The sequence below is a fragment of the Pelophylax lessonae genome, assembly GCF_965119305.1.
Source record: "Pelophylax lessonae genome assembly, chromosome: 2".
Classification (NCBI taxonomy): Eukaryota; Metazoa; Chordata; class Amphibia; order Anura; family Ranidae; genus Pelophylax; species Pelophylax lessonae.
Genome location: NC_138769.1, coordinates 640051199 through 640077979, shown reverse-complemented (window position 1 = coordinate 640077979; position 26781 = coordinate 640051199). Strand labels below are relative to the sequence as shown.

Sequence of the window (26781 nt, the reverse complement as noted above, 5' to 3'; positions counted from 1 at the left end):
AGCACATTATGTAATAACAAAGCCCTCCAGTGGCACACTGTTGCCACTGCAGAGGCTTCCATCCTCAACCGGTCTTCCTTCCGGGTTCGCGGGCTGCGGCTGCTTGAATGGCAGAGTAGTGATGACTTCACATGTGCACGTGAGTCATGGCCAGAGCACAGAGCTCTGAAGGAATGGCACGGGTATGTCGTTCCTTTGGAGCGAATGCGCCAGTGGAAGATCTCCTAAACGGTGAACGTTTAGGAGATATTCATTATACCTACATGTAATCTTTATTATAAGCTTAAATGTAGGTAAAATAAACGTTGATAGTTTACTACCACTTTAAGCCATATTGAGGTATTTAAGCAAAAACTCTAACATATTTTTGGTTGGTTTACACTGATGTATGTAAACAGATGTAAAAAATGCTAATAAATTGTTACAGCAATCAATACACTTTACATATAAGTATCAAAAATCGACTGCACCCGGTTTGTGTCTTGCGTTTATTTTCAATGCCACTGGTACTGTTTGGCATATAGTCATGAATCTTTTTTTTTTAATCTCTTTCGCAAATAGCTCCATGTTCTGCTCTCCTTAACAGAAAATTGGCAGACAGGAGGTAGAAGAATTTTTAGGAACACAAACCCATGCAATAGTCTTTGTGAAAAGACTTTTGCTCTCAAAATGCTACAAAAACTAACAAACTACATGTACATGTGCTAAATTTAGCTAATCCTTCAACTGAAAGCAAAATTTTCAAGCATCAACAGGAAAGAATGCACTTAATAATGCCTTATGCTTTAGTGAACTGACAGACAACATTAACATCGAGGCTTACGCCCACTGGAATTGACGAACATGTAAAAGAGTGGTGACAATACTTTACAATTTGTGTATGATACTTCTTATAGGAACAATAACTTACCTCAGGATTAAGGCTAAATGCTTTTGCTGCTTTTCCAACACATAAAAGGTCAAAAATAATTTCTTTCATTGCAAAATCTAGACGCTCCTAGAGGGCAAAAAAAAAAAAAAATGTTGATGCAAGTCAGTTAACAGAAGAAATTCCTAAAAAAATATTGTCTCTTTTGTTGCTTTATGAGGTTTTATCATTATGGATTAGGATAATAAATGATGATATTGTCAATTACCACCACACTTTGGACTTGGATTTTATGTAAAATGTTTAATAGGATTTAAATTATTTTTTGAGACTCTGAAGGAGAAAATACTGATTGTATATACTGTTGCTGTTTGGAGGTGTCAGGAGAAAAAAAGGAGAAGGCCATTGATTCCTTCCAAGACCTGGGGTATGTGTGTGTACACGTGAACTTGCAAAGGATATTTATTTGCTTCCAGGTGTAGAAAGAAGAGCATTGTCAGGGTCAGGGCAAAGAGCTACTTTAATCAGTCACCAAGGCTGGCCATAAACTCTTAAGCTGGATACGCACTATACAATTTTCTTTAGATTTTTTTATACCAAAACCATATAATATGAGGTCAAACCTAAACACTTGCAACTTGTATGCAATCATTTAGGCCCTTGCACTACATAGTTGAAGGTAAATCTAAAGAAAATCAAACAACAAAAGTTGTAAAGTGTGTATCCAGCTTTAGACTTCTGTCAAGTTCCCCACTGCCAGCTATTGTATTCTGACAGCTACCATCAGCAGCTGTCAGAATGCCAAAACAGTGGATGCAGCTGATTTGCTGCATTCACTGTCCTGCCCGCCCCTTTTAATCTTCAGATCTAAGGCTGACGGGCAGAGTGGAGCCAACAGGACCACCTATGGCTTAAAGGTTGCTCTGTGTAAGGCCAGCTAATGGGTTTACATTATAAAATATACATCTACTTAAAGTGGAACTCCACCCATTTTTAATAAATTGGATTACATAGATGTATGTAATCCCCTTTAAAACGACTTTTACCAATGGAAAGTTTTTTTTTTCTTGTTGCTAGTAAATACCTGATTTTCTGCTTTATTTATCCTCTTCTCACTTGCGGGTCTGGTCGGCGATTACGTCATTCGGCGATTCGCAGTGTGTGCTGGGATGGCATGAAATCTCGCATTATTACACAGGAGATGAGCTGCACTGCGTGCTCTGCCCCAACTCCTCTCAGTGAGCTGTATGTATGTAGCGTATTGAGGCTGTGCTCCACCCCGCCTCCTCTCAGTGAGCTCAGTGAGGATATAATGCTTTCAGTCCTTGCTCACTGAGAGGAGGCGGGGCGGAGGTGGGACGGAGCACGGCCTCAATACACTACATACATACAGCTCACTGAGAGGAGGCAGGGCGGAGGCGGGGCAGAACACACAGTACAGCTCATCTCCTGTGTAATAATGCGAGATTTCATGCCCTGAGATAAATCCCAGCACACACTGCGAATCGCCGAATGACGTAATCGCCGACCGGACGCGGAAGTGAGAAGAGGATAAATAAAGCAGAAAATCAGGTATTTACTAGCAACAAAAAAAACAAAAAAAAAAACTTTCCATTGGTAAAAGTCGTTTTAAAGGGGATTACATACATCTAAAGTGACTAAAATGGGTGGAACTCCACTTTAATGGTACTTTAAAAATCAGTTCATTTTGACATGACATAGTACACAGATGACAAAATTTACCTGTGCAATGAACTGTATGATCTTCACAAAGATGTTGAGGGGCATGTCGCGAGGCACCACACCCCGAGAGCCTTTTGGGAAAAGTGTTCCCACAATAGTTGTGAGACGGCTAGTCAAGAAGAAAAGGGAGAGATCATTATAAGGGTTTTGTGTAACACACAACATATTTGCCTAAGAAAAATACCTGAAATGTACAGGGAAAGTTCACTGCTGCTACAATAGCAAACAAAGCTCTTCTATAACCTGCCACAGCTGAGGGTCTCACTCATGCTGGAAGCTGTCACTGCCTGATTCCTAGGAGGTGATGCTAGCTTTTGGTCATAGCAGACTGCTACAGCATCATACACAATCAATTAGCTGCCCTGGAACTAGTACTGATTCAAGAAAATTCAAAATGGTGGGCTAGAACGCTGCTCAGGAGCCTAAGCTGGGCCAGCTAACAACTATCCTGAAAGCTTTTTGAGATGGGGGTCTCAAAAGCAGATGATGCTAGTTTCCTTTACTTCAGGGAAGAAAATTGAAAATGGGACAGATTTTCTAAGGGCTCTTTCACACGGCCGCTTCGTGTGAAAGCTCCGCTGCGGGACTTTTTTTTTTTTTTTTCATGGAGCGGATGACATTTGTGTCATCCGCTCCGTATGCCCGCATATCATCCCATCCGTTTGCAGGTGATATGCGGACATAATGTAAGTCTATGGGGATTGCGGATGTCAGCGGATGCCAGCGGATGACACCGCTGACATCTGATTTTCCTTCCTTTCTGTTTTTTGAACGGAGGAAAAATAGGGTTCTGTTCCGTTCCAAAAAACGGAACAGAACTGAAAGGAGGAAAATCGGATGTCAGCGGATGGTATTCCGCTGACATCCACAATGCCATAGACTTACATTATGTCCGCAAATCACCCGCAAAAAAATAGGATGATTTGCGGACACATGGAGCGGCCGTGTGAAAGAGCCCTTATTCATACACTTGCAATGCAACTGGACTTGTTCTTAAATGTTGAGGACATTTCATGGCTTATCCAGTTCTGAACTAAAGAAGTGGCTTGGATAAGTTACAAAACATCTGCAACATGAAAGAACATGTCCAGTTGAATGTGACTAATTACTACTAGATATACTGTATCATGGCCTGGATAAATGAGAGCCTTCACAGACATTTTCTAGTCTGCCTTGCAGCATCTGATATACCTATAGACATGGGGTCATCACCTGATTCAGTTACAAATGGGCAGCTTTACTATCCTTCCTGGTGCTTTCTTAATTTCCATAATATACATTTTCCAAGACATGAATTGAAATAATATATAAAATACAATGTTATAGAGAACCTTTTTACACAAATTATGATAATTTCACACAATTACATTTTTGCTTTAGACTTTGCCAGATCATGCAACATTACCATCAACTGCATAGTTCGAGAGTCTGCATGCCTTAAAGAATAAGTTCACCCATATTTAGGGTGTAACATTTAGCATCTGCCTGCTCTACCCTCGACCCCCTCTTCCCTGTGACAGCGGGCCAGTGATCTTCTCCCCGTACCCACTGTCACTATTCAAAAAAAGCGCAACCGTGCGAGGCAACACATACATGGCCGCATCATTCATTCACAGAGTTCTGTGAATGAATGAACTACAAGTACCGACAGCCTTTGCAGCTGATGGCATGTCGTTCTCAATTAACTACCAGGGGCTTATAAGCACTCTAGGTAGTTCATTGATCTTCCCGTCATTCAGTAATTGCCTGCCTGTATCGGAGGTACTGGCAGACCGCAACACAGACAATCTGCAGGAACCTGGCATTAGACCTGCTATCTCACGGGTGCAAAGCTTTACAGCAGGCATGCTCAACCTGTGGCCTGCAAAGCCGTCTGATGTGACCAGGACCTCAAACCTATGGCAACCTGCACAACCTTCTTCGGGTGCACGCTGCTCTACGAATGATTGCCGGTCCTCCATAATCCCAGTGGCTGTCATACACAAGCCGATATTGCGTTTGGCTTCCTTCTCTTTTCTTTCTTTCCTAACAAACAGACACGGGGAAGGGAGATTTAGCCGAGTGTATTACATCTAGTAGCATCCATACAGAGGTTCTGAAGGTGGATTCCCACAGTTGCTTGATAAGCTTAGTGTCATTCCAGGAGCATATGAGAACATTATGTGTCATTATATCTTTGGCTAATAAAGAAGTTTATTGCACCACTAGGGCATGTGCTTCCCTGGTCTGTTTTTTTGTTTGCTTTGTCCACAGACCCTGTTTTGGCAATTCAAGGGATGGCTGCAAACACCCTGTTATATTGAAGGCTGCAACACTGGTTTAGAGCTTTTTTGGTTGGTCACACTTGAGCGCGAGAGTGGGATGAATAGTAATCTAGTTGATAAAAAATTTGATTTTTGTGATTGTTAATAAACAGTGGGTAAAAATCCAACAGGGATCAATCCCACGGAAAATGATGATCCTGATTGCTGTTCATTATGCTATTAAAAACAAAAAATTCAAAATTCTGAACCATTTCATTTAATTGTGGCCCGGAATTGGTTACCAAATCACTTAAGTAGCCCCCACTCTTCAAAGGGTTAAAGCACCCCTGCTTTACAGACTCTTAAAAAAAATAATACATGCACATTTTTTTTAGGTGAACTTATCCCTTAATATAAAGAGAAGGGGTTGTTGCAAATCTCATTAATTAGACAATCAAAATTTGACAGACAAAATTTGATGGGGTATGTTCCCTTTATTTGAAATAACAGTTTTGATTAACCTTTTTACATACTCCCTAACCTGTAACAAGTTGATTTTTTTTAAACATTCACTTACAACTACAGTCAACAAATAGAAAATATGTTCAGGCAGAGAAATGAATTGGACACCAATGCCACAAGGGCCCTCATTTACCCATTCCCAACCAACCTCTGAGTAGCTGTGTTGCTTTCACATTTAATTCGAATCATATACACCCATAGTAGTCTGTATAAGGATTCCAGTGCAACTCTGGCCATTTTAGGATCTTTATTCTGCAACAGGAAGACAAGAAACCCAACAGTTACATTCCATCACTACTGCCAGGCACAGTCAACAATATTTAACACACGCGTGTTCTTGCACCAATGTGCAGTGTCTGCTGAATTAATTTTTCATTTGGAGGGGTGTGTCAGATTCTTCTTCACACTGAGGTGGCAGATGATGAAAGAACACATGACTCATTCCATTCCATGTTTTTTAAGTCATCCAGCTACTGCAGACAGGTTGGAAATACAGAATACACAAAAATTGGAACATGGTGGCAATACATTTATTATATGGGATTTATATAGCGACAACAGTTTACGCTGCGCTTTACAATATAAGAATCAGTGTACTCATCACTATAAATAATTTATAGTCATCATTAGCTAAAGCTAAACAGATTACAATTACAGGTGTGGACTAATACGAGGCTTATGAAAGCCAAAGCTACCACCCATAGCAACAACTTGGGTACAATCAAAACCTTTCCCTGAGATGATACTATCGAGTTCTACGAATTACATGAAAACTCCTTTATAATCGTGCACTGACGTATAGTAAATTACAAAAAACAGATCCTAATCAAATATCATACTCGCTACTCTTAAAAACTAAAAGTATATATCTGATTGGTGTACCAACGTGATAACCAATGAGTCAGAGGATATAAAGAACATTCAGGTAAAAACATGTCTTAGATGTTTACACATACTGATGTTGTTATTCCTCTGCTCGCTCCTGTCCTCCTCTCATCTGAATGCAACAATTCTATAAAACATGGGTCTCCAAACTTTCTAAGCAAAGAGCCAGTTTGGGGGGGGGGGAACGGTAACTGTAGCCAGAGGGAATATACTTTGCCCCATCATTGGTTTTAATGGGAAGAATTGTGCTCCATTCTTGGTGACCATGGGAAAAATTGTGCCCCATTGTTGGTACTAGTGGGAGGAATAGTGCCCCATTTTTGGTATCGGTGGGAGGAATAGTGCCCCATCAATGGTGTTAGTGAGAGGAAAGGTGCTCCATCATTGGTGTCAGCAGAAGGAACAGTGCCCCATTGTTGGTATTAGTGGGGGGAATAGTGCCCCATTGATGGTGTCAGTGGAAGGAATGGTGCCCCATCATTGGTATCAGAGGAAGGAATAGTGACCCAATGTTGGTATCAGTGGGGGGGCTAGTGCCCTAATAATGGTGTTGGTGGGAGGAATGGATGGCTCATCACTGGTGTAATTTGGAGAAATAGTGCCCCAAGGGATTGATAGAGGCAAGCAAAGGACCACATCTAGCCCTTGGGCCGCAGTTTGGAGACCACTTCTCTGCTATATAACAATGCCATTTTAAGTAGCACAATGAGTAAAATAAAGACTAAGCCGTTCAGACTACATTAGAAATGTCATTTAGGTTACTGATTTTCCCAAGACTAAGATACAAGTCACATTTTAAGCATCATCTGCATGAAAAGTGCCATAATTGCTGAGAAACCCCTAAAGGGAAATCATGTTTAAAGGAATGCAGACCCTGCCCCTTTCCTCATTAGAAGCCTGCAAGTGCAGAAGCTGATAATTACAAAACCACTCCCATAGAGATTCACTTTGCACATGAACAAAGACAAACAAACAGCTATATCTTTAGAATAACAAAAGGTATCTGTAACAAAGTTTGTTAAAATCCTTGCGATATACATAGATCACCCGGAGGGGAATGTTTTTTTCCCCACCAAAGTCGAGTTACTCTTTAATACCTGCATTCTCTCAGAGAGAGCTGGTTTGCACAACAGTCAAGGGATTTAAACATGAACAGTCTCAAACACTTTGATGATTCCTAAATGGTACCCAAATATCACTGCACAATGCTACACTTTGAAATCTAGAAGAAAGAAAAAAATGTGTATGTTCAAATAGCAATGATCCTGTATCCGTCTGGCTGCTATGGGCATCACACACACTTTTTCTTTTTTGTTTTCACATAAAAGCTGAGATATTGAACACAAATAATCTGTCATCAAACCTACATTAACTATTCACATTGCATAAAACAATCTACTTTTTAAGCATTCAGCAAAAACATTATTATCTCTTCAATCACCAAAACACATAAAATTTGACAGAAGGTACGGATGACATGTTTACCTTAAGGTTAGATAAGCAGTTGTTGAGAAAAATATGCCATCGGTTCAGAAAGAATTGTTTCTGACTGACGCACAGCAGACATGTCACCAAGGGATACAACGCCTAAAAGAGTCAAAAGATAAGTAGCGGATTTCAATAAATACACTTTAATATGCAAGACACAGCTATGCTTTTATTTCTGCAGATACATCATCTGCCCACTCACCAAACATTGAGTAGATGGTTTGACTTCTGGGTGTAGTACAGACAGTTTATCAAACATTAACCACTTGCCTACCGTGCACTTAAACCCCCTTCCCATCCAGACCAATTTTTAGCTTTCAGCGCTCTCACACTTTGAATGACAATTGCGCGGTCATGCTACACTGTACCCATATGAAATTTTTATCTTTTTTTTTACACAAATAGAGCTTTCTTTTGGTGGTATTTGATCATCTCTGGGTTTTTTATTTCTTACAAAAAAAAAAAAAAAAAAGAAAAAAGACAGAAAATTTTGAAAAAAAAAAAGTTTTTCTTATTTTCTGCGAGTACATTTTTCTCCTTCACTGATGTGCGCTGATGAGGCGGCACTGATGGGCACTGATAGGCTGCACTGATGGGCACTGATGAGGTGGCACTTATGGGCACTGATGAGGTGGCACTGACGAGGAGGTACTAATATGCCGCACTGATAGGCGGCACTGATGAGCACTGATAGGCGGCACTGATGAGCACTGATAGGTGGCACTGCTGGGCACTGAGAAGTGGCACTGCTGGGCACTGAGAGGCGGCACTGATGGGCACTGAGAGGCAGCACTGCTGGACACTGATGGGTGGCACTGATGGACACTGATGGGTGGCACTGATGAGCAGCACCATCAGTGCCCACACTCAGTGCCCATAGTGCTGCCAGTCAGTGCTCATCAGTGCCTAGATGAGCAGGCACTGATGGGCACTGACTGGCAGCACAATGGGCACTGATGGGGGCACTGATGGAGGGCACTGTGGGCACTGATGGTGGGCACATTTTATTTTATTTACCTCCTGTTGTAATCAGGGCACTGGTGATCAGTGCCCTGATTACATTCCTCTGTGTCCCCGAACGGCTAATCATCTCTGCTCCTTCCTCACACGCAGCCTCTGTGTGAGGAAGGAGAGCTGGCGATGAGAGATGATCTCATATGTTTACATATGAGATCATCTCTCATTGCATGGGCCGATCACGTGGTAAATGGCCGCTGTGATTGGCCGTTTACCACGATCTGTGATTGGCTGTGTCCAAGGGACACGGCCGACACAGATTTTCCCCGATGCGCGCTCGCGGGAGCTCGCGGGGAGCCTGTCTCTGTGAGGCCATTTAAAGACGGCCTCCCGGAAATTCGAGTTCGCGCTGTAGCCGTCTTTCGGCTATAGCGCGGACCGCAAGTAGTTAAAGCCTCATGCACACTGGACGTTTTTGCAGCTGCTTCCAGGAGTGTCAGGTATATTTTTTTTTTCGGAACTCCCCTACATGTTAGGCTATGTGTCCGTGCACACATAGATTTTAGTAGCGTTCAGTGGCAGTGAGAGCTTGAGTGTTAATTTATTTCAATGGCCAGAATAAATGATTTATTCTGGCTAATGAAATTAGTCAACGCCCAATTGTTTGACGTCTGTAAACATGCCTAAACGCTTGTAAAAAAAAAAAACAAAAAAACAGTTTTACAAGTACCAGGCATTTTTTCTTCAAAAATGCTATTGGCTTCTAGGAGGGAAAAAAAAAAGAATCAAAGAAACGGGCCAAGAAAGTGTAAAAGCCAATAACTAGAGAGTAGATATCAAGATAGATAGCTGGTTCTGGCCAGCTCAGTCGATTGTTTTAAAAAGGCCTGGTTTTTTTCCTAAATGCACAAAATATAACTGGATACTAATATTTATAGGTAAAGTTGATCCAGGGAATATCCCACTGCCTGTTGGGGAATCAGGAAGGATTTTCCCTTGCTAAAGCAAATTGGTTAATGCTTTATTGGGGTTTTTTTTGCCTTCCTCTGGATCAACTCTGGGTATAGGATATTTTATATCAATATTTTCTATTTGTGTGGGTTTTTTTTTTTTCAGTGTTGGTCGAACTGGATAGACTTTTGCCTTTTTTTAGTCAGAACATGTAACTGTGCAAGACATAGGTTAATCTCCAAAATGTGATGACTGACTACATTGGCTGAATGTTATTCTTTCTGGATGAACTGGGATACTCTAATGCTCCTTAACAAAAGAGGGACAGGTCCATAAACATATTAAGTTCATGAACACATGAATTTGTGACACAAAGGGCCTAGTAAGACTAGCAATGGCAGGTGCCCTGCAGATGCAATTCATTGTTTAAAATCTCTAGATGTATTTCAGAATGACAAACTCCATTCATCCCCAAGATATACGGACAAGCTCCGTTCATCCCTAAGATATATGGACAAGCTCCGTTCATCCCTAAGATATATGGACAAGCTCCGTTCATCCCTAAGATATATGGACAAGCTCCGTTCATCCCTAAGATATATGGACAAGCTCCGTCCATCCCTAAGATGTATTGACAAGTTCCATTCATTTCGAAGATATACGGATAAGCTCCAATCATCCCCAAGATATATGAAAAAGCTCCATTTATCCTCAAGATATATGGGCAAGCTCTGTTCATCCCTAAGATATACACACAGAGACAGTTAACATAATTAAAGTGAAACTGCCACAACAGCAAGTATAAAAGTGCTGACCTCTACAGGTCAGACACGTGAATGCCTAGCCATTCTGATCAGGCAAAGCTTTTGCACTGCCTGGTGGTGTCAGAGGTTATCAGCCCCATCCAACACACACTCCAATTTGGCCACTGGGGAAAATCAGAACAACAATAAGCCAGTAGAAATGTATGGCGGGGCAAGAAAGGAGCAGGCAAGATCTGGCACTACCAGACGTACAAAGACTTTGCCTGATTGGAAGGACTCTGCCTTAGGCCACAGTGCAGGCACTAATATTCTGCTGCACTTCATACCTGTCAGCAGCCTTTTTTCTTTTTAGCAGAAAATGACAGGACTGTGCATTGCATTAATGTTCTCACCTGCTCTCTATTTTTTTTTAACAACTTAGTATATCAAGACGATGAAAGGAATCTGTCAACTGCTGTTTTCGGGTTGTAGCCATTGTAAGGATGTTTTACATATCTGGTGGACTTGTCCACGATTGATAGGTTTTTGGTTTTAAGTCTTTGGCCTGTTGCACACCCTGTTCAATCTCAACATTCATAAAGATGCCAAATTCGCCTTGCTACATTGCCCTATTCCAGGCCGATATACACACCAGCAAAATTTGACATCTTAGTTCTCTTGACTGACAAAAATAGATATTGCTCAGGCCTGGAAAAAAAACATGGTTCCTTTTCAGGGTGTTAGAGACCGCATGACTGCTATGATGCTTAAAAAACAAATGTCCAGTATCCTTAAAGACTCATGCCAGTTTTCTTACAATTTGGGAACCTTGGCTTGCGTATGCCTTCCCCTCACTTCCTCCAGCCAGCATTGGTGCCTCTGATCACCTCCCCTGACTATCCCAATTCCATGTCCCATTTGCCCCTCCTTTCTCCCCTCCTATTCTTTCTAGTCTTTTCTCTCCTACAGGGTTTCTAACCTGCAATTCTTCTACTTTTTGGGAGCATACGTCATACTGCACTATTGTTTATAACTTTGCCTGTCCAGAACTGATGTTGTTGTCCATGTGGATTCTACCTGGACTTCCTTACTCATTTGTTTAGATCTATTCGATTTAGCCTTTGTTGTCGCTTCCTATTTTTTTGCACTGTACAAGACTTTGTACTTACCGCTACTGTCAATTTAGGCCCCTGCGTGGGCAGATTTGATGTTCCTATTGTTATTCTTTATTGAATAAACATTACTGAAACAGAAAGGAGTTTGTCCAGCACATGATAATGTGTTTAATAGACCTCCAGATATTTTCCTTGCTAAGGGATGCGAAAAAAATACAGTTGGAGGTGGGACCCACAGCAACTACCCATTGGCAATATTTTTCACGTTTCTAGACTCTTTTTCAAAATGAGGCTGTATGCAAGCAAATTTTACTTTACTGCTCTATATTTAGTAAAGAAATACCAGGGTTTCGTGAACTCATCAGATATTTTTTTGGGGGGCAGGGATACTGGACAAACTGTAAAACACAACTCACCAGTGAGTGTTTCTTCCTGGAAGACAGCTCAAGAGTTGTGTCATAAAGACTCTCCACAAAATTTCTAAGACAAGGGACATTAACTTCATTTTTCACAGCCTGCAAACAGATTAAGAGATCATTGAGCTTCAACAGGCCTCATTCCAACACATTATTTCACAAGTCATTTAAATGTGACTTACAGCAGCTACAGGTACAAGGATTTCCACAAACAGGCCGGCCAAAGCATGCTTGATATCCTTGTCTTTTACTTCGAGAAAATAATGTGCACATTCCTAAAACAGACATAAAACATGTTCATGAATAATAAAGGACATAAAAAGAGGGAAGAATGCAGCTGATGCACACGTTCAACACGTATAGCGTTTTTTAAAGTACATTAAAAAAAAAGGTCTTGATACAAACAATGTTCCAATAACCAATATAACACAGTGGTCCCCATATGGAGTTGGTGGAGCAAACAAGCTCTTGATACAAACAATGTTACAATAACCAATATAACACAGTGGTCCCCATATGCAGTTGGTGGAGCAAACAAGCTCTTGATACAAACAATGTTACAATAACCAATATAACACAGTGGTCCCCATATGCCCCTAAAATTCCACCTAGAGGAGAAATTTCTTTCTATGTACTAGGTCCTTACTCCTGACTGGGCAGAAAAAACTGAATACCTATAGCAGGAAGTGGGAGTATACCCCCAGCGACTGCCCCACAAGCGTGCTCAAGCTTTTTTTTCTGCCTAGTGTCCTACTCCTGTAGGGGGCAGCATAACCCTACGGTCATGAGGATTTAGAGCTGTGTCCCTCAATGAAGGAAAGAGAAAATATTTTACGGTCTATCATGTATGAAAATATCCTGCATAGACCCATTCTGTACCATGAAAAATAAGTCTTCAATGTCACCCTCTGTACTCCTGTCACAGGCGATAAAAAGCATACCTGCATAAACTGGAGGGAGGCTTCAAAGTCCTCCACAGGATACATCTTAATGCGAAAGAATTTCATTCCCATTATAAGACTGATGATGCTTTGAACCACATACGGGTTCTGTTCTTTGTGCCTCAGCTCTTTCAACTCAGCCATAAATTTCTTCTTCACGGAAGGAAACCTGACAAATTAGAGATGACATCAAATAAATTATATGAAATGACTTTCATTCCAGAAGTGAACAATTCTCTATAAAGATCACTCACGTGATTTACTGGTGTAACCAAACACCCTGAAGCCCTGCCAGCCAAGGCAATGGCTCTGCTAGATAAAAGAAGGCTGTGTCCCAAACACCATCCTATTTTGAGTTCAAATGATACTCTTTATACTTTATGTTTAAGTTTCATTATTAGTGGTGTTAAGCTGCTGCCAGTCATTACTGCAGTAAAAAACTACCACCACAGGGCAGAGGCTGGCATCTAAGGTCACAAATAAAAACTTTTACACACGAGAAGCCTTCTTAAAGTTACTTAGACACTGGCCTTAAAAATATAAACTTTAGGACAAGAATGCATTTAGGTTCACTGCATAATGTGTCAAATGTACATATTCACCAGCACACCACAAATATGTGCATTTGACCTGTGATGTCTTCAGTTCCAGCTGGTTGTTGCTGCAGCACCCGCTACTCTTAAAGCCTTATCCAGGAAAGTGTGCAATGGGAAGATTGATACTACTTTGACCATAATGTGGACATATAGTTGTACACAAAAGCTTGGGTAACTAGCAGCAAATGCATGCAACTTCAGCAAGCAACAAACCAAATATATTTCTGCAAATGCGAATGCAAAGTTATTATTTAAAATCTGAAATTGACAGACTTAAAATTACATAAACCACAAAAGGCGGCATGTCTGGGCAACCTGCCAGTCAACACTTCATAACTAGATTGGAGCGTCCCAACACTTCATGTAACCAGTTAACATTTTTTGCGTTAGGCTCTATTAACACCTGAACGTATCGTTTTTGGGCGTTTTTTGCAGGTGCTTGGAGGCAGGCATTGACATCTAACAAAAACGCTTGTAATCTGCCAAAAAAGAAGCTCATGTACTTTTATGAGCTTCAGGCGACAAAACGTTCAAATGTGAACAGGAGCCATTGAAATGAATGGAGTTGGACGTTTCGAGACTTCAGAGATGAGCTGAAAAATGATCAGGTGGGAACAGGGCCTTAGAAATATTTTCTCAAACTCTTGTAAACCGCTTCCATGTTACAAACAAATGGCCACAAGTGGAATCTGATTGTACGATCTCTATACAATTTCCACTAGTTGCATCTGTATGTAACCTTTGCATACTGCTAAAGATCAACAAGTTTTCTGACTCACCATCCAGCATCAATCAGATTACACTGCAAAGAACATTTCAATTATCATAGGGGTCAATGCTCCCTGGGTGAATGATACCCATTCACCTTGGATGACAAGGCAGTACTTTATAGGTGGAGAGCTGCACTACAACACCAGTCTATACAAAGCCTAAGAAATCCAATCCAACATGCAATGACAACATTTCTCTTTATTTACATTTCCAATGTTTCCAATGTTCATTTCCAATGTCCCCTGTTTCGAAATGATTCCAAATTTATTTGTATTAAGTGACATATCCAGATAAGTATGTGAATTTCTGAAAGGAAATCTGTTCAGTAGCTTGTGATCTCAGGGGAACAGATCTGCTTTATGTGATGCACTTAACATGGAACAAAAAATCTTTAGTCCAATTGTAGAAAAATGCTATGAATCTTTTAAAAGTCTAGTACAAGTTCCCAAAATCTGATATACACAGTGTTGCCAATCTACTATGCTTTCAGGCACTGGGAGCTAAAGCTGTTTAGGGAACTGGGATGGAAAAACACAGAGGACGACCCCAGCACTGTAGTTTGATACTCTATTGTACAATCCAAAATTAATTGGCTTTACAGAATTATACATACTTTGAGCAGGCAAACAGTCCACAAACATGTACGGTATTTTGACAGATGCTTAGCTTGGGGTTCCTCCTAAAAAATAGTCTGTGTTGCTGCACCTACTTCATTGCCACATTCTGTTCTATGACAAGAATTACTCACAGGAAATCAGCTGTGTATGGGAAAAGACCTTCTCAATGCGATCAAAATATACTCTCATACATATATGAAGTTCTCATGGTCCCCTGGAGGGACTTTAACACATATCTAAGGAAGTTATTCAAGTCTACTTTCTATAAACCGTTCTGTAATTTGAGCTTACTGGCCTTATTAAACTAGACTTCTAACCAAAAATCACCATACAGCTGTGTTAACATTCTTTTAGGGGTGTGCAAAAAAAAAAAAAAAAAAAAAAAATATATATATATATATATATATATATATATATATATATATATATATATATATATTAATTATTTATGGTATTTATAAAAAAAAAAAAGAAGCTTTACAGCCACATTACCACTTACAAGTCTTATCCTTTCCAATCCTGTAAATGAAGACAGAAAATTAAGGCCCAAGGGACTTTTGTGAGACACACATCGGACGTTAAAATTACATTAATTTATAACATAAAAAAATATACAAAAATACATGGGGAAAATTCGACAATATCAATAGTGATCATCCGTAAAAAAAGAAAGAAATACAAAATACATACAAAATATCACTTCATCTATTTCTGACATTCCAATACAATGTCATTATCAATCTGTGCTGTATAGATCTCAACGCATTTCGTGAATTCAATAGTTCGCTTCCTCAGGAGAAACACAGATATGAATAGTTAAAGCCTTAATCAAAATCCTCTTATATAACCATTACTGTTCCTCTACATCCATTCCAATAGATAGAATAACAACAGAAGAAAGATCCTTACTCCGCTCAAAAAGTGCAACTCTTCCTACTGGGAGTTGGGGAGAGAAGGGATACCAAGCCAGAAAAATATGAAAAGGCGAAGCCCCTGAATATAAAAGCCAGAAGATGGAATCCTAAAACTTGATGGTCTGGAGCTGGAGAGCTCTGGCAGCGAGACTTACCACATTAGTGACTAATAAGGCTTTAACTATTCATATTTGTATTTCTCCTGATAAAGCAAACTATTGAATTTGCGAAACGTGTTGAGATCCATACAGAACAGATTGATAATGACATTAGATTGGAATGTCAGAAATATATGAAGTGCTATTTTATATGTATTTTGTATTTCCTCCTTTTTTACTGAAGATCACTATTGATATTTTAAAATTTTCTCCATGTATTTTTGTATATTTTTTAGGTAACAAATTAATTTTAACATCCGTTGTGTGTCTCACAAAAGTCCCTCGGGCCTTCATTTTCTGTTTTTGCGTGCATATATGGGGACCGAGACACACCTGGATTCCACATATATCAGCTCGGCTTTGCAATCCTGTAAATGGACAGTGAAAGGAAAATCATAAGACTGATGAGATGAACTATTTAGAAATCTGCTCTCTCCTCCGCTGATTTGACCTCTGCTGTACAATAGACTGTAAGAAGCGGATACCAAATCAAATTCTGATACCTACACTGCCTACATTACAAAATGAATACAGAGATTTATCAAAGCAGAACTAAACCTTCATATTTTTTACAGCTGCCATCTTAGCCCCTGTTTGATCCGCAGATGCCATGGTGCTGCATATGTGACACCAGCCATTTAATGACTTGTCATTTCGGTTGAGAGCACAAGCAACTGTGACTATTCTCAGAATGCCTTGGATGTACCCATTTTACGAAACAGTTAATCAATAGGTTTAGTTTCTGTCTTTTATATCTGCCTGAAGTTCAGTATTTAGATAGCCCAACACAAAATTATATTTAATGCTTCTTAAAGAGGTACTAAAATCAAATAGTTTTTTTGTATTAATGCTTTACTTGCATTAAGGTAAAACACTTCCCACTATTTGTTCATCTTGAAGAAGGATAATGGTACAACATTCAGTAATAATATTCACAGGGGTACACTTACTTTGACTGTGCTAATACTCCTATAACTTCTGCGTATAAATCAGCCACTATATGCATATTACCAGTGTTTGGACCTAGATAACTAGAAACAAGAAAAAAAAATAAAATTTATGAGCAATATAATAGGAGGTTTAAAAAAAAATTTCTGTAGTCAATTCTGAATCATATTACCCTTCCTTGTATTTAAAGTGCTTAAAAGCCAACGTAATTACATCATGAACCAAGCTGTCAATTACTGGATGTAAGGGAATCTGGAAATACAAAGAATATAGTTGGAATTAGCACTATTACATCCTTGTCATAAGAGATCATAGGCAGTTAAGATCTATAAATCAAACAATTTTAACTTGATATTTATTCATTACATTGCTCTGCTAAAAAAATCCTTCTCTTATATAAGAAATTACATATTTTAACACCCTCAACAATTTTTTTTTTTTTTTTTTTTAATGATGTCCAATTTTTCCATAAACTTCATTGTCTTACATGTTCTAGGCTTCTTATTGTAAGTAATAGAGGGGTACACACGGTCCATAAAGACATGAATGAGCAATTTTGGGGTGGAGGAACTTGACTGGCCTACACAGAGTTCTGACCTCAACCCAAAAAAAACCTTTGGGATGAATTGGAGTTAAGACTACGAGCCAGGCCTTCTCGCCCACATCAGCGCCTGACCTCACAAACACGCTTCTGGAAGAATGGTCAAACATTCCCATAGACACACTCCTAAACCTTGTGGACAGCCTTCCCAGAAGGGTTAAAGCTGTTATAACTGCAAAGGGTGGGCTAACTCAATATTAAAACCTATAGACTAAGACTGGGATGCCATTAAAGTTTGTGTTCATGTAAAGGCAGGCGTCCCAATACTTTTGGTAATAAAGTGTTTGTGTATAGTATGCTCGTGGCACTGTACACTCAGTAATGGGTACTAGACAGCTTTTTGATGCAAGATAATACTAGACTGGGAGTGTGATTCTGATCAAAAGGGTTTGAAATGAGGAATATGGTGGTAGAGATCTCTGGTCTTAGGTTTACCATCTCACCAAGCCAGTAGTGGGTGGATTTTTTTTATTGTAGAATCTGTTTGGAGAATGTTGCAGCGTATGACCCTTGCTTTCTGTGTGAAAGCATAGGTCTTTCTGCAGGTCCGACACCTGCGCTCAGTTAATGCTAGAGAACAAAGTTTCTTATAGGTTTTGATCCACCTGGAACGCATTTAGCTGATTTAAATTTAAAGTTTAATTAGGCTTTAATGTAAACCCACACTTTGCCCATTAAGGGCAAAGCAACAGGTTCACCTCCCTCCCAAAAAAGCCTGATCACTCACAAAGCAGGCTAGGCAGAACCCCAGGGCCCAGTGGAAATCCCTATCAAGGTCATCTATGTTTCAATCATTTTTACTAAAAATTTTACAAGAGTAAACAAAGAAGAAAACTAAAAAGTACAATGTGTACAAGTTTGGCAAGAGAAACAATAGTATGGTTATAAGGTTTTGTTCATAGCTCAGCATAGGGTAGTGTCTAGTATATAATACCATCACGTCTTATACTTTATAGGATGGACTTTGCAGATAAACGTCAGAAAATATACATAAAGTTATAAAGAACGAGGACACTGTACAACCTAGTTAACCATTTGGAAGGCACATTACATTACAATACAATCATGTTGCCCAAATGATGACGTTCAGTAGAACGAAACGTGCGGGTTAGTGGTAGCGGTGACATCCTATTGTCTGTAAGGACGCCAGAGGCTGTGTTTAACCGTTTTGCCTGTAATATCCTTTTTTCTTGCAAGTACATGTCTATACAATAAATTGTGTTTTTTGGATGTCTGCGCAGTGAGTGGTTTCCTCCTTTTTCATGTGTGACACAATGAGCTGGAGTGTGGATTACTCGCACAGCTTGATGTTAATGAGATGTGGTTTATCTATCCATACTGTGATCCTAAATTTGCTAAGAAATTGTCATCCCATAGATGAGGCGCTCTTTGTTCGCATTGAAAAAGCTGCAAAAAGGCTGTGTTAGACCTGCAAAGGTTGATCCATCTGGTAAGAGGCAAATCCTCTTGTGTGTGCAGTGGAGCACGGTGTATTTAAATAGGTTCACAATTTTATACAGGAAGAATCACCTCTGAATGGTTGTTGGGTATCTGCACCTGATCACACTATCTTGTGCATGTGACTTTTTTTCATCTATTTATTTAACCATAGACTCACTTTTGGTTTAATTATTTCATGTGTTTGTGAAATAACACCCTTTTTTAATTGATGCTAGTAAAGATTTTTTTAGCACTGTTGTTTCGGATAAGGCGCATTTATTTTCTATACATGTTGTAACTTATACTATATATATATATATATATATATATATATATATATATATATATATATATATATATATATATATATATATATATATATATAAGTTACAAGACGAAAATAATAAACAAAGAGAACAGAGACAACTCTCCCAGTTAAAAAGGGAGACAAGAAAAAAAATCAATGTCATTTAAAGGTATGGGATGGAGGTTCAAAGCTCCCACCTTGCCTAGGGTCCAATTCTGCCATAAACCAATACCTACTCCCAGCAGCTTATATTTACCTTCTTTTTTCTCCCCTGCCACTGTAGGTTTTGGACTCATGTGACAGCAGCAACTGGCCCAGTGATGTCATATGGGGTCACATGTACATTCATACTTGGAAACAACAGGTATATCCCTTCAGCTCATATGGCTTAAGTGAGCAGTGGGGCATTAAATTAGGTTAGGCGTTTCCGCATCCTCGAGGGTTCCCATTTTAAAACTTTGGACTCACTTCTTCAGGAATGGGGCCCCTGTCTCCTAGACTTGCATAGCCTAGGGCAGTGATGGCGAACCTTGGCACCCCAGATGTTTTTGAACTACATTTCCCATGATGCTCAGCTACACTGCAGAGTGCATGAGCATCATGGAAAATGTAGTTCCAAAACATCTGGGGTGTCAAGGTTCGCCACCACTGGCCTAGGGAATCTGTTTTGGTTGTGCAAAGACCTTACCCCCTGTGAGGTGCTGTGTAAAATTATGATCCTTCTCAGACACCAATAAATTAATTATCTCAGACTATCCTATATTATGTTAGGACGTTAGAGCAGGAGTTGGAATGGACATTTTTAAAGGAGCAGCCTCTAAAATCATCAAGCTGACTCAAACCTCTTCCATTAATTCTAGGATACATGAATCTTGCTATAAGTTTATATCTCAGTGGTATGGGATGCCTGCCAAGTTGTCCCTGATAAATCCAACTGTTTCTGCAAATTGTTGGTGGGGGTGTAGTAAGCAAGGTACAGTCTTTATCTGTGGTGGGAATTCCCCTACCATAGGTCTTTCTGGAAAGAGGTACAAGATAATATTGCAAAGGCCACACAGCAAATTCTTCCTTGTAGTTTATATTTAGGCTACCTTGAAGTCTATTGGGTCATATAAAAGATTCTCTCTACCATACTTGCTGAATACTGCAATAAGCTTGATTATTTTATTATGAACGCAAAGTAAAGCCCCTACTTTGAGAGAGTGGCTTATTAGAGTTCAGTTTACCATGAAGCAATGGGTACGTAAGGTGTAGGATTGTTAGGAGCAATTTATATAAATCTCTTAAATTGTATTTTCCTCCTTTACAGGATAAAAGACAATCAGGTCAGCTCCCTGAATGTGTCTCTGTAATTTTGAATTGATTCTATGGGCTTAGACAATAGAAATGGAAATGTGTGCCGACAAAACAGGTGGATCTTTATTGGGTTTTTTTCTGTATTCCTCCTCCTTTCTGGTCTAGCGGAGTTGCTCCTTATTAAGCCTAGTACACATGAACAAAAAATCAGACAAAAAATACAGCTTTCGAAGTGAATGTACGATGATCTGATCCTTAGTACACAGCTTTTGAGAGCTTTCCGATCACGACAGTTTGTCCAAAACTATTCGAAGGGACAAACACAAAAATGTTTTCGTACTGTACCAGATTGTAAGATTTTCGTCTAATCAGTATAGTTTTCGTCCAAAAATACAATACATTTACAATGCAATACATTACATCACTTCCCAATTCTTATTCTATTGTACAAGAAATTAAGTAACTTTAGTAACCTCTTCATTTTCGATATGGCGACAAGCATACAAAAAAAAAAAAAATGTGTGTACGAGGCTTAAAGGAAAAAGTACAGCTAAAGCTCATTTGGCTGTACTTCTCCTGTGGATCACAGGAGTGCAGTTAATTCTGCACCCGATGTGACCAGTTTTCAGCAGACAGCGTCACAGAGCCGGTCCTGGCTGGGGCAAGATTGCGACAATGATCCGCCCACTTGCCTGGACTGGCACCCAGGTCAGCATCTCAGCGAGCTGCTGAGAGCCTGAGCCGGATGCTCCCACTCCCTCCACAGCCCAGGCAGTCAGCCTGGTGAACCAGAGAGTTTGACTGAACCCAGAGGTCCTGGAAAAGCTGACTGGAGGAGTTGGGGCTGAAGTGAATCTGGAAAAACAGTGTCTGTGAGTACAGAGGAACTTGCCCAGGGGTCTGCCCAGGAAGGGGACCACACCGGAGTATAGAGTCAGTGGACGGGTGTCAACACACAGAGAGAGTGAAAGGGGGTGCCGAATTTAGAACCCTGAAGAGAATTTAAAGTAGAAACACCTAAAATATATTCACTTCAGTGGAAGGGTGAAGCAGTGGCCTTGCCGCATCGTAAAGTCAGTTGTCCTCAACATTGTGAATAGTTATCAGTTGGAGTATCCCACTCATCCCTTCTCCTATCCAAGTTCTAACTAAAGCTACAAAACAACATCCCCAGAACTGATTATTGACTGAGCCAAGGAATTAAGGTGATAAGTTTCTGCAACCAGTTGCTACGGGTAAAAAAAAGTGTTATATCCAGCAGTCCTCTAGAGGGCAGTGCTACATGGGTCCTACATGGATTGCTCCCACTCCCTCCACAGCCCAGGGCTCCAACGAGCTGGGGACAGAACAGACAGCGGTGGCTGACGGCTCTGGGAACCAATCAATCACCTCTGATCGATCGCTCGGTTCTCAGTCTTAGAGCTGACAGGGGAAAGATGCAGAATTGGACCCGATGCTGCATCTACCTAGGTAAGTATGATACTGAAAATAAAAACACATACATCGCTTTTAAGTCTTTCCCCGTTTTTCTGAATCCAGAATAGTCGAATACGGTTTGTTATTGTTTGTTATTTGCAAACTTTCATGTTGTGACTATATCAATGCGACGCCCAGTTGGGCGTGTCATTCCTGTAACACTGATTCAACTATTTGATATTCTGTGTGTATGGAATTTTCTTGTTGCATTTAATAAAAAAAAACAGATTTTGCACAAAAAAAAAAAATTACTGAAATTTTACATCACCATCTAGTGCACTTTGCTGTGTTCTCATTTTCTTGCAAGGGAATAAAAGCAGATGGGAAGCCCTTAAAATTTAGTAACAGTTTATATTGTGTAAATTGGAACAACCCTGCAGGTAGCAGGGATTTTCTAGTTTGTACTTCGAAAAGGGAGCTAGCAGCAGGATTCCCCAGAGTAAGAAAATGGATCTAGAAGAATGGATTTTTTAAACCAAGTTTAGACTAAGAAAAAGGGAGCTGAACTCTGGTTGTCATGTATAAAACATGCACTTTCCTCAACTCTAGTCCTTATAATGAAGCCAAAGGATGTTATACAGTGCAGAATGATGTAGATTTCTATGACAATACATGGGGAGTCAAAACAATACAGTAGGCATCCACAGATATCCTACAGCTAAATTAATATTAAAGGGCATCTGCTGGTCACTTAATGCATACAATGTCACCTAATTCAATCAACTGTGCATCATCCGCTTCCAGAAACCATAGGAAGAAATTCTGCTCTGTCACTTAATGAAAACTATGAACATGTAGTCCGTGGCTGTGTCCACTTACCTGTTTTAAAACTTCAATAAGAACTAATGAAAAAATAAAATCGATTGCCAGATCCCTCCTTTCCATCAAGTAATCTTTTTGTTGTTCGTCACTGTATGGGGGAAAAAAGGAAATAAACGTCACTAATTGATTTCAAAATAATAAAGAAAATTAGTCTATTAATAATCTAATTATAGGAACAGCAGGAAGGCAAACTGTAATAATGGCTTTGAACATTTAACAATATATTAAATGGGAAAGAGTACTTTGTTTTAACACTATTAATATATTGTATTAGGTGATACGATTATTTTCAGTGTGATGTACAATGACTGCACATTTGTATTGTATTGTGCATGATATTTCCCTTTTAATGGCTCCATATGAAAAATCTACTATATGTCAAATCAACATCATGGCTCTGTAGACATGGATCTTCACTTGTTGCAATGACAGCCAATTGTGCATGCTTCCAGTATAATTCCACTTTTTGAAATGGAGAGGATTTTTTGAGCTCAGTATATTTGATGAGTATTGGCAAAGGTCAATGCAGGATTTCGCAACACACCCGATGGTCAGTTTCATTTTAAGAGCATTAAAGGGCCCCAGGCAAAGCAGTGCACTGGGGCCCTGCCTACACAATCACCCACGAGAATAAAAATGCAAATTGTCGATAAGGCGATATTTATTGGTACAGCAGTGCCAGACTAATGATAGCCTCCAAGTTCGGCGGCTGGGTCCGGTGAACACACACACACACAGACGGGAGTCAGGCTCGACTGTCCTGTGTGTGCCTGTTTCCGTAGAGGCAGACAGGATTACTGCAGTTGTGGGCTCCCCCTCCACAGCCCAAATGGCCTGACAGCACTGCAGGGCCGACAGGCGCTTGCCACCTGCTAAGTTTGGCGGCAGGATGCACACGGGAATTGGGACTAATAATTGGCTGGGACTAGGTCGCTGGGCAGGTGGGGCCCCCCGGGCAAGTGGCCATTCGGTAAGATGGCCCTGCAGATGGTGCGTGATATTTGACCCAGGCCAAATATTGGGCTGCATCGGCCGGTTCATTACAAACCAGACGACATTTAGCCCAGGTGTACAGAAGCCTGGCCGGCTTCTGTAGGAAGGGGCATGACCGAAAAAGGTCTGCTGATCGGCATCAGATCAGTGCTCTCCACCAATAGCGGAAAATGCTGACCGGTGTGTTCTGGTAGGGGGGCCTTCCCCCCTGTAAGAACACAATAGCTTAGCGGGGGAGATTGCTGTACTAACATTGGGTTGTTAGTACAGTGGCTCCTCCTGAGCGCTTCAGTTTTTTTTTTTTTCATTCAGCCGGCTGGGTTGAACTAAAAAAAAAAAAAATCGTGTGTACTTGGCTTTAGGCAGCGGAAGTTATATGCAATTCTCTTTTACAGAAAAAGCCAAGACTCCACCTCCAAGCCTTTCGCCTCCTTTGGGTTGTTTATTAGGATAGGTGGCCTTACTGAAAAATACAGAAGCTTGGTGTGACAGTACTCACCGTCACTTGGAATGAAAGACAGATATTTAATGGACACTGAGAAAATGGTTTGGATAACTTCAAATGGGAGAGTAATACTTAACAATATCTCTCAAGAAATATGAAGATTTTATCCCTCTTTACACTGTGAGATAAATAGCCTGTTGCCATGAAGTCTGCGACTCCTAAATAATCAAAGCAATGCTCAGATGTGTAATCTATGTACTTCAATGTAGGAGACGGACAGACTGTCACTGGCAGGCTCTCCCTATTATCTGTCTATTGAGATGTAATGTGGATTGTGTTAAGTTTGTCTGTTCCATTGTTGTTAATGACCTCACATTGTTTCTGTCCAGTTGGCTAAATAATTAGTTCGGGTAATTCTATTTCTGTATACAATTTCATCTGCATATGATAATGTAATCAGGCAACCCCTGTCCTGTGTGTGGTAATCTGATCAGGAGGGGGAGGTCCATGCTGTATATAAATTCTCTGTGACTGTTCAATAAACTGAGATTCCAGTGCAAGCTAAGTTGTCGGCTAGCTTTGTATGGGGCGGTTGAGAAAATCTGGTATCTATATGTTCACGACTGGGAGGAAGCCGTATACTGAAGGAAGTCCACAAGTACAGTGTGGGTTGAGGTTCTGTTACACTTGGCATTTGGAAAGGCAGAGCAGATCTTAACCGTTACAAGAGAATATTGATCTTAACTAGCATTTAACTTCAGCTGACTAAACATGTGGATCTACTGAGGGTTTTGGCACGTGGTCTTAAATCTCCGCTTATGCATTTCTGTCACTGCATGCTCAGTTTCAGTAGCACATTTTTTTAGGTCACTTTTTCCCTGTTTTTTTTTTTAATAGTGGTGTTTTATTGAGGACAAGGAAAACAGTCCAATACATACATATATCGCATTACAGTGTCTTGCCTTTTACAAATCCAATACATGAACAAACCAAAATAAGCAGAAGGTACCGTGCAAACACATATGCAAGAATGTGAAATAAACCTACGTTTTGGAGTCAATCTCATTGGCCAAGAATTCTAGGTAAGGTCCAAGTTTCAGGTCACTTTAAAGGCTAACTCTACCTAACCTTAAAATTCCTCAGTGACTATAATGGTGCAACTCAATCACTGCTGGACCACTTTGCATCAAAATTGGTAGCTCTAATGTGTAGTTGTCCCCAATGGAGTCTTCAAAAGATTGCACCAAGCAAATGAAGGTGATCAAATTGGGAATTCAACCTAATACCATGTTTTTTGTATGTATGTGTTGCTACCATGTTGTCAGATAAACTGCAAACCAGGAACGCATTTATAGTGTATTCATTAGACTAGACTAAACTCCATCCCTTGACATAAACTGCAAAATGTGTGACTTGTGTGTAAGAAAGAGCATAATGACCACAATGGTATTTCATCTAATACATTGCTAAACCTGAGCTGCCTGCACAAAAGCATGCAGGAAAAAATGTAAACATGGCTTTGCTAATAAAAACCTGGTTTATGCCTCATATGAAACTTTTTTTTACTATGAAAAGGAGCAGAAAACAATACAGATAAACAGATCAAAAGTTCAGAAAAGTTTAGAACACCCCCATTTTTCTAGTTTTTATAGAACAAAGGTAAGCGGTAAACGAACAGAATCAGAAGAAAAGTTTCTGAGAGTCAACAGCTTGTGTGACGGGCAGCTCACAGGACAACAGCTTCAAGCACAGTTTACCACTGATCACAGTAAGCAAGTCTCAGTTTCAACTATAAAGAGAAGACTTCAAGCTGCAGGTTTGACAGGTTGAGTGGCTGTAAGAAAGCTACTGCTAAGATGGCAAAATAAGGAATTGAGGTTTGCCTGGGCAATGAAGCACCGCCAGTGAACTACTGAAGACTGGTCTTATGGACCGATAAATCAAAATTTGTGATCTTCAGTTCATCATGCAGGGTTTTTTACCCTGTCGAGTAGTTGAAAGGATGGTTCCTCAGTGTGTGACACCAACTGTCAAACATTGAGGAGGACGTGTGATGGTCTGGTATTCTTTCGCTGGATCCAGAGTCAGTGACTTGCACAAAGTGGCACCCTGAACCAAAACTAGTACCACAGCATTTTGCGGCAACATGAAATAACCCCTGAAACACGTATAGTTCATTAGGGGTTCATCCTACAGCAAGATAATGACCAAAAATGACTGTGTCTAGCTGGTTTAGGATTACCTGGACAGAAGGGCGAAAGCAAAGCAACTTACAAGTGCAACATTTGTTTGAATTTTTCATGCAGCAGTATGAGGAAGACCTTTCTGAATAGAGTTGAGCGGACACCTGGATGTCTGTGTTCGGCGGGTTCGGCCGAACTTTAAAAAAAAGTCCGGGTCCGTGTCCCGGACTTTTGCCGAACTTTTCCCGGACACGAACCCCATTGAAGTCAATGGAGACCCGAACTTTCAGGCACTAAAATGGCTCTAAAACACCAATGGAAAGGGCTAGACTGCTGCAAATG

The 26781-nt window shown here is 40.2% G+C and overlaps 1 protein-coding gene across 2 annotated transcripts in view; it reads right to left on the bottom strand.

Moving 5' to 3' along the window:
• FRY (FRY microtubule binding protein) overlaps positions 1–26781 on the bottom strand; it is a 364889-nt gene that overhangs the window by 178251 nt on the left and 159857 nt on the right. For both annotated transcript variants that reach the window (XM_082244584.1, XM_082244585.1), the window contains exons 5-14: positions 22816–22906; positions 17049–17128; positions 16879–16959; positions 12873–13041; positions 12114–12206; positions 11932–12030; positions 7747–7848; positions 5525–5628; positions 2612–2720; positions 911–997 (exon numbers count right to left, since the gene is read on the bottom strand). In XM_082244584.1, the coding sequence (XP_082100710.1) occupies positions 911–997; positions 2612–2720; positions 5525–5628; positions 7747–7848; positions 11932–12030; positions 12114–12206; positions 12873–13041; positions 16879–16959; positions 17049–17128; positions 22816–22906 (1015 nt within the window). The remainder of the gene's footprint in view (positions 1–910; positions 998–2611; positions 2721–5524; positions 5629–7746; positions 7849–11931; positions 12031–12113; positions 12207–12872; positions 13042–16878; positions 16960–17048; positions 17129–22815; positions 22907–26781) is intronic.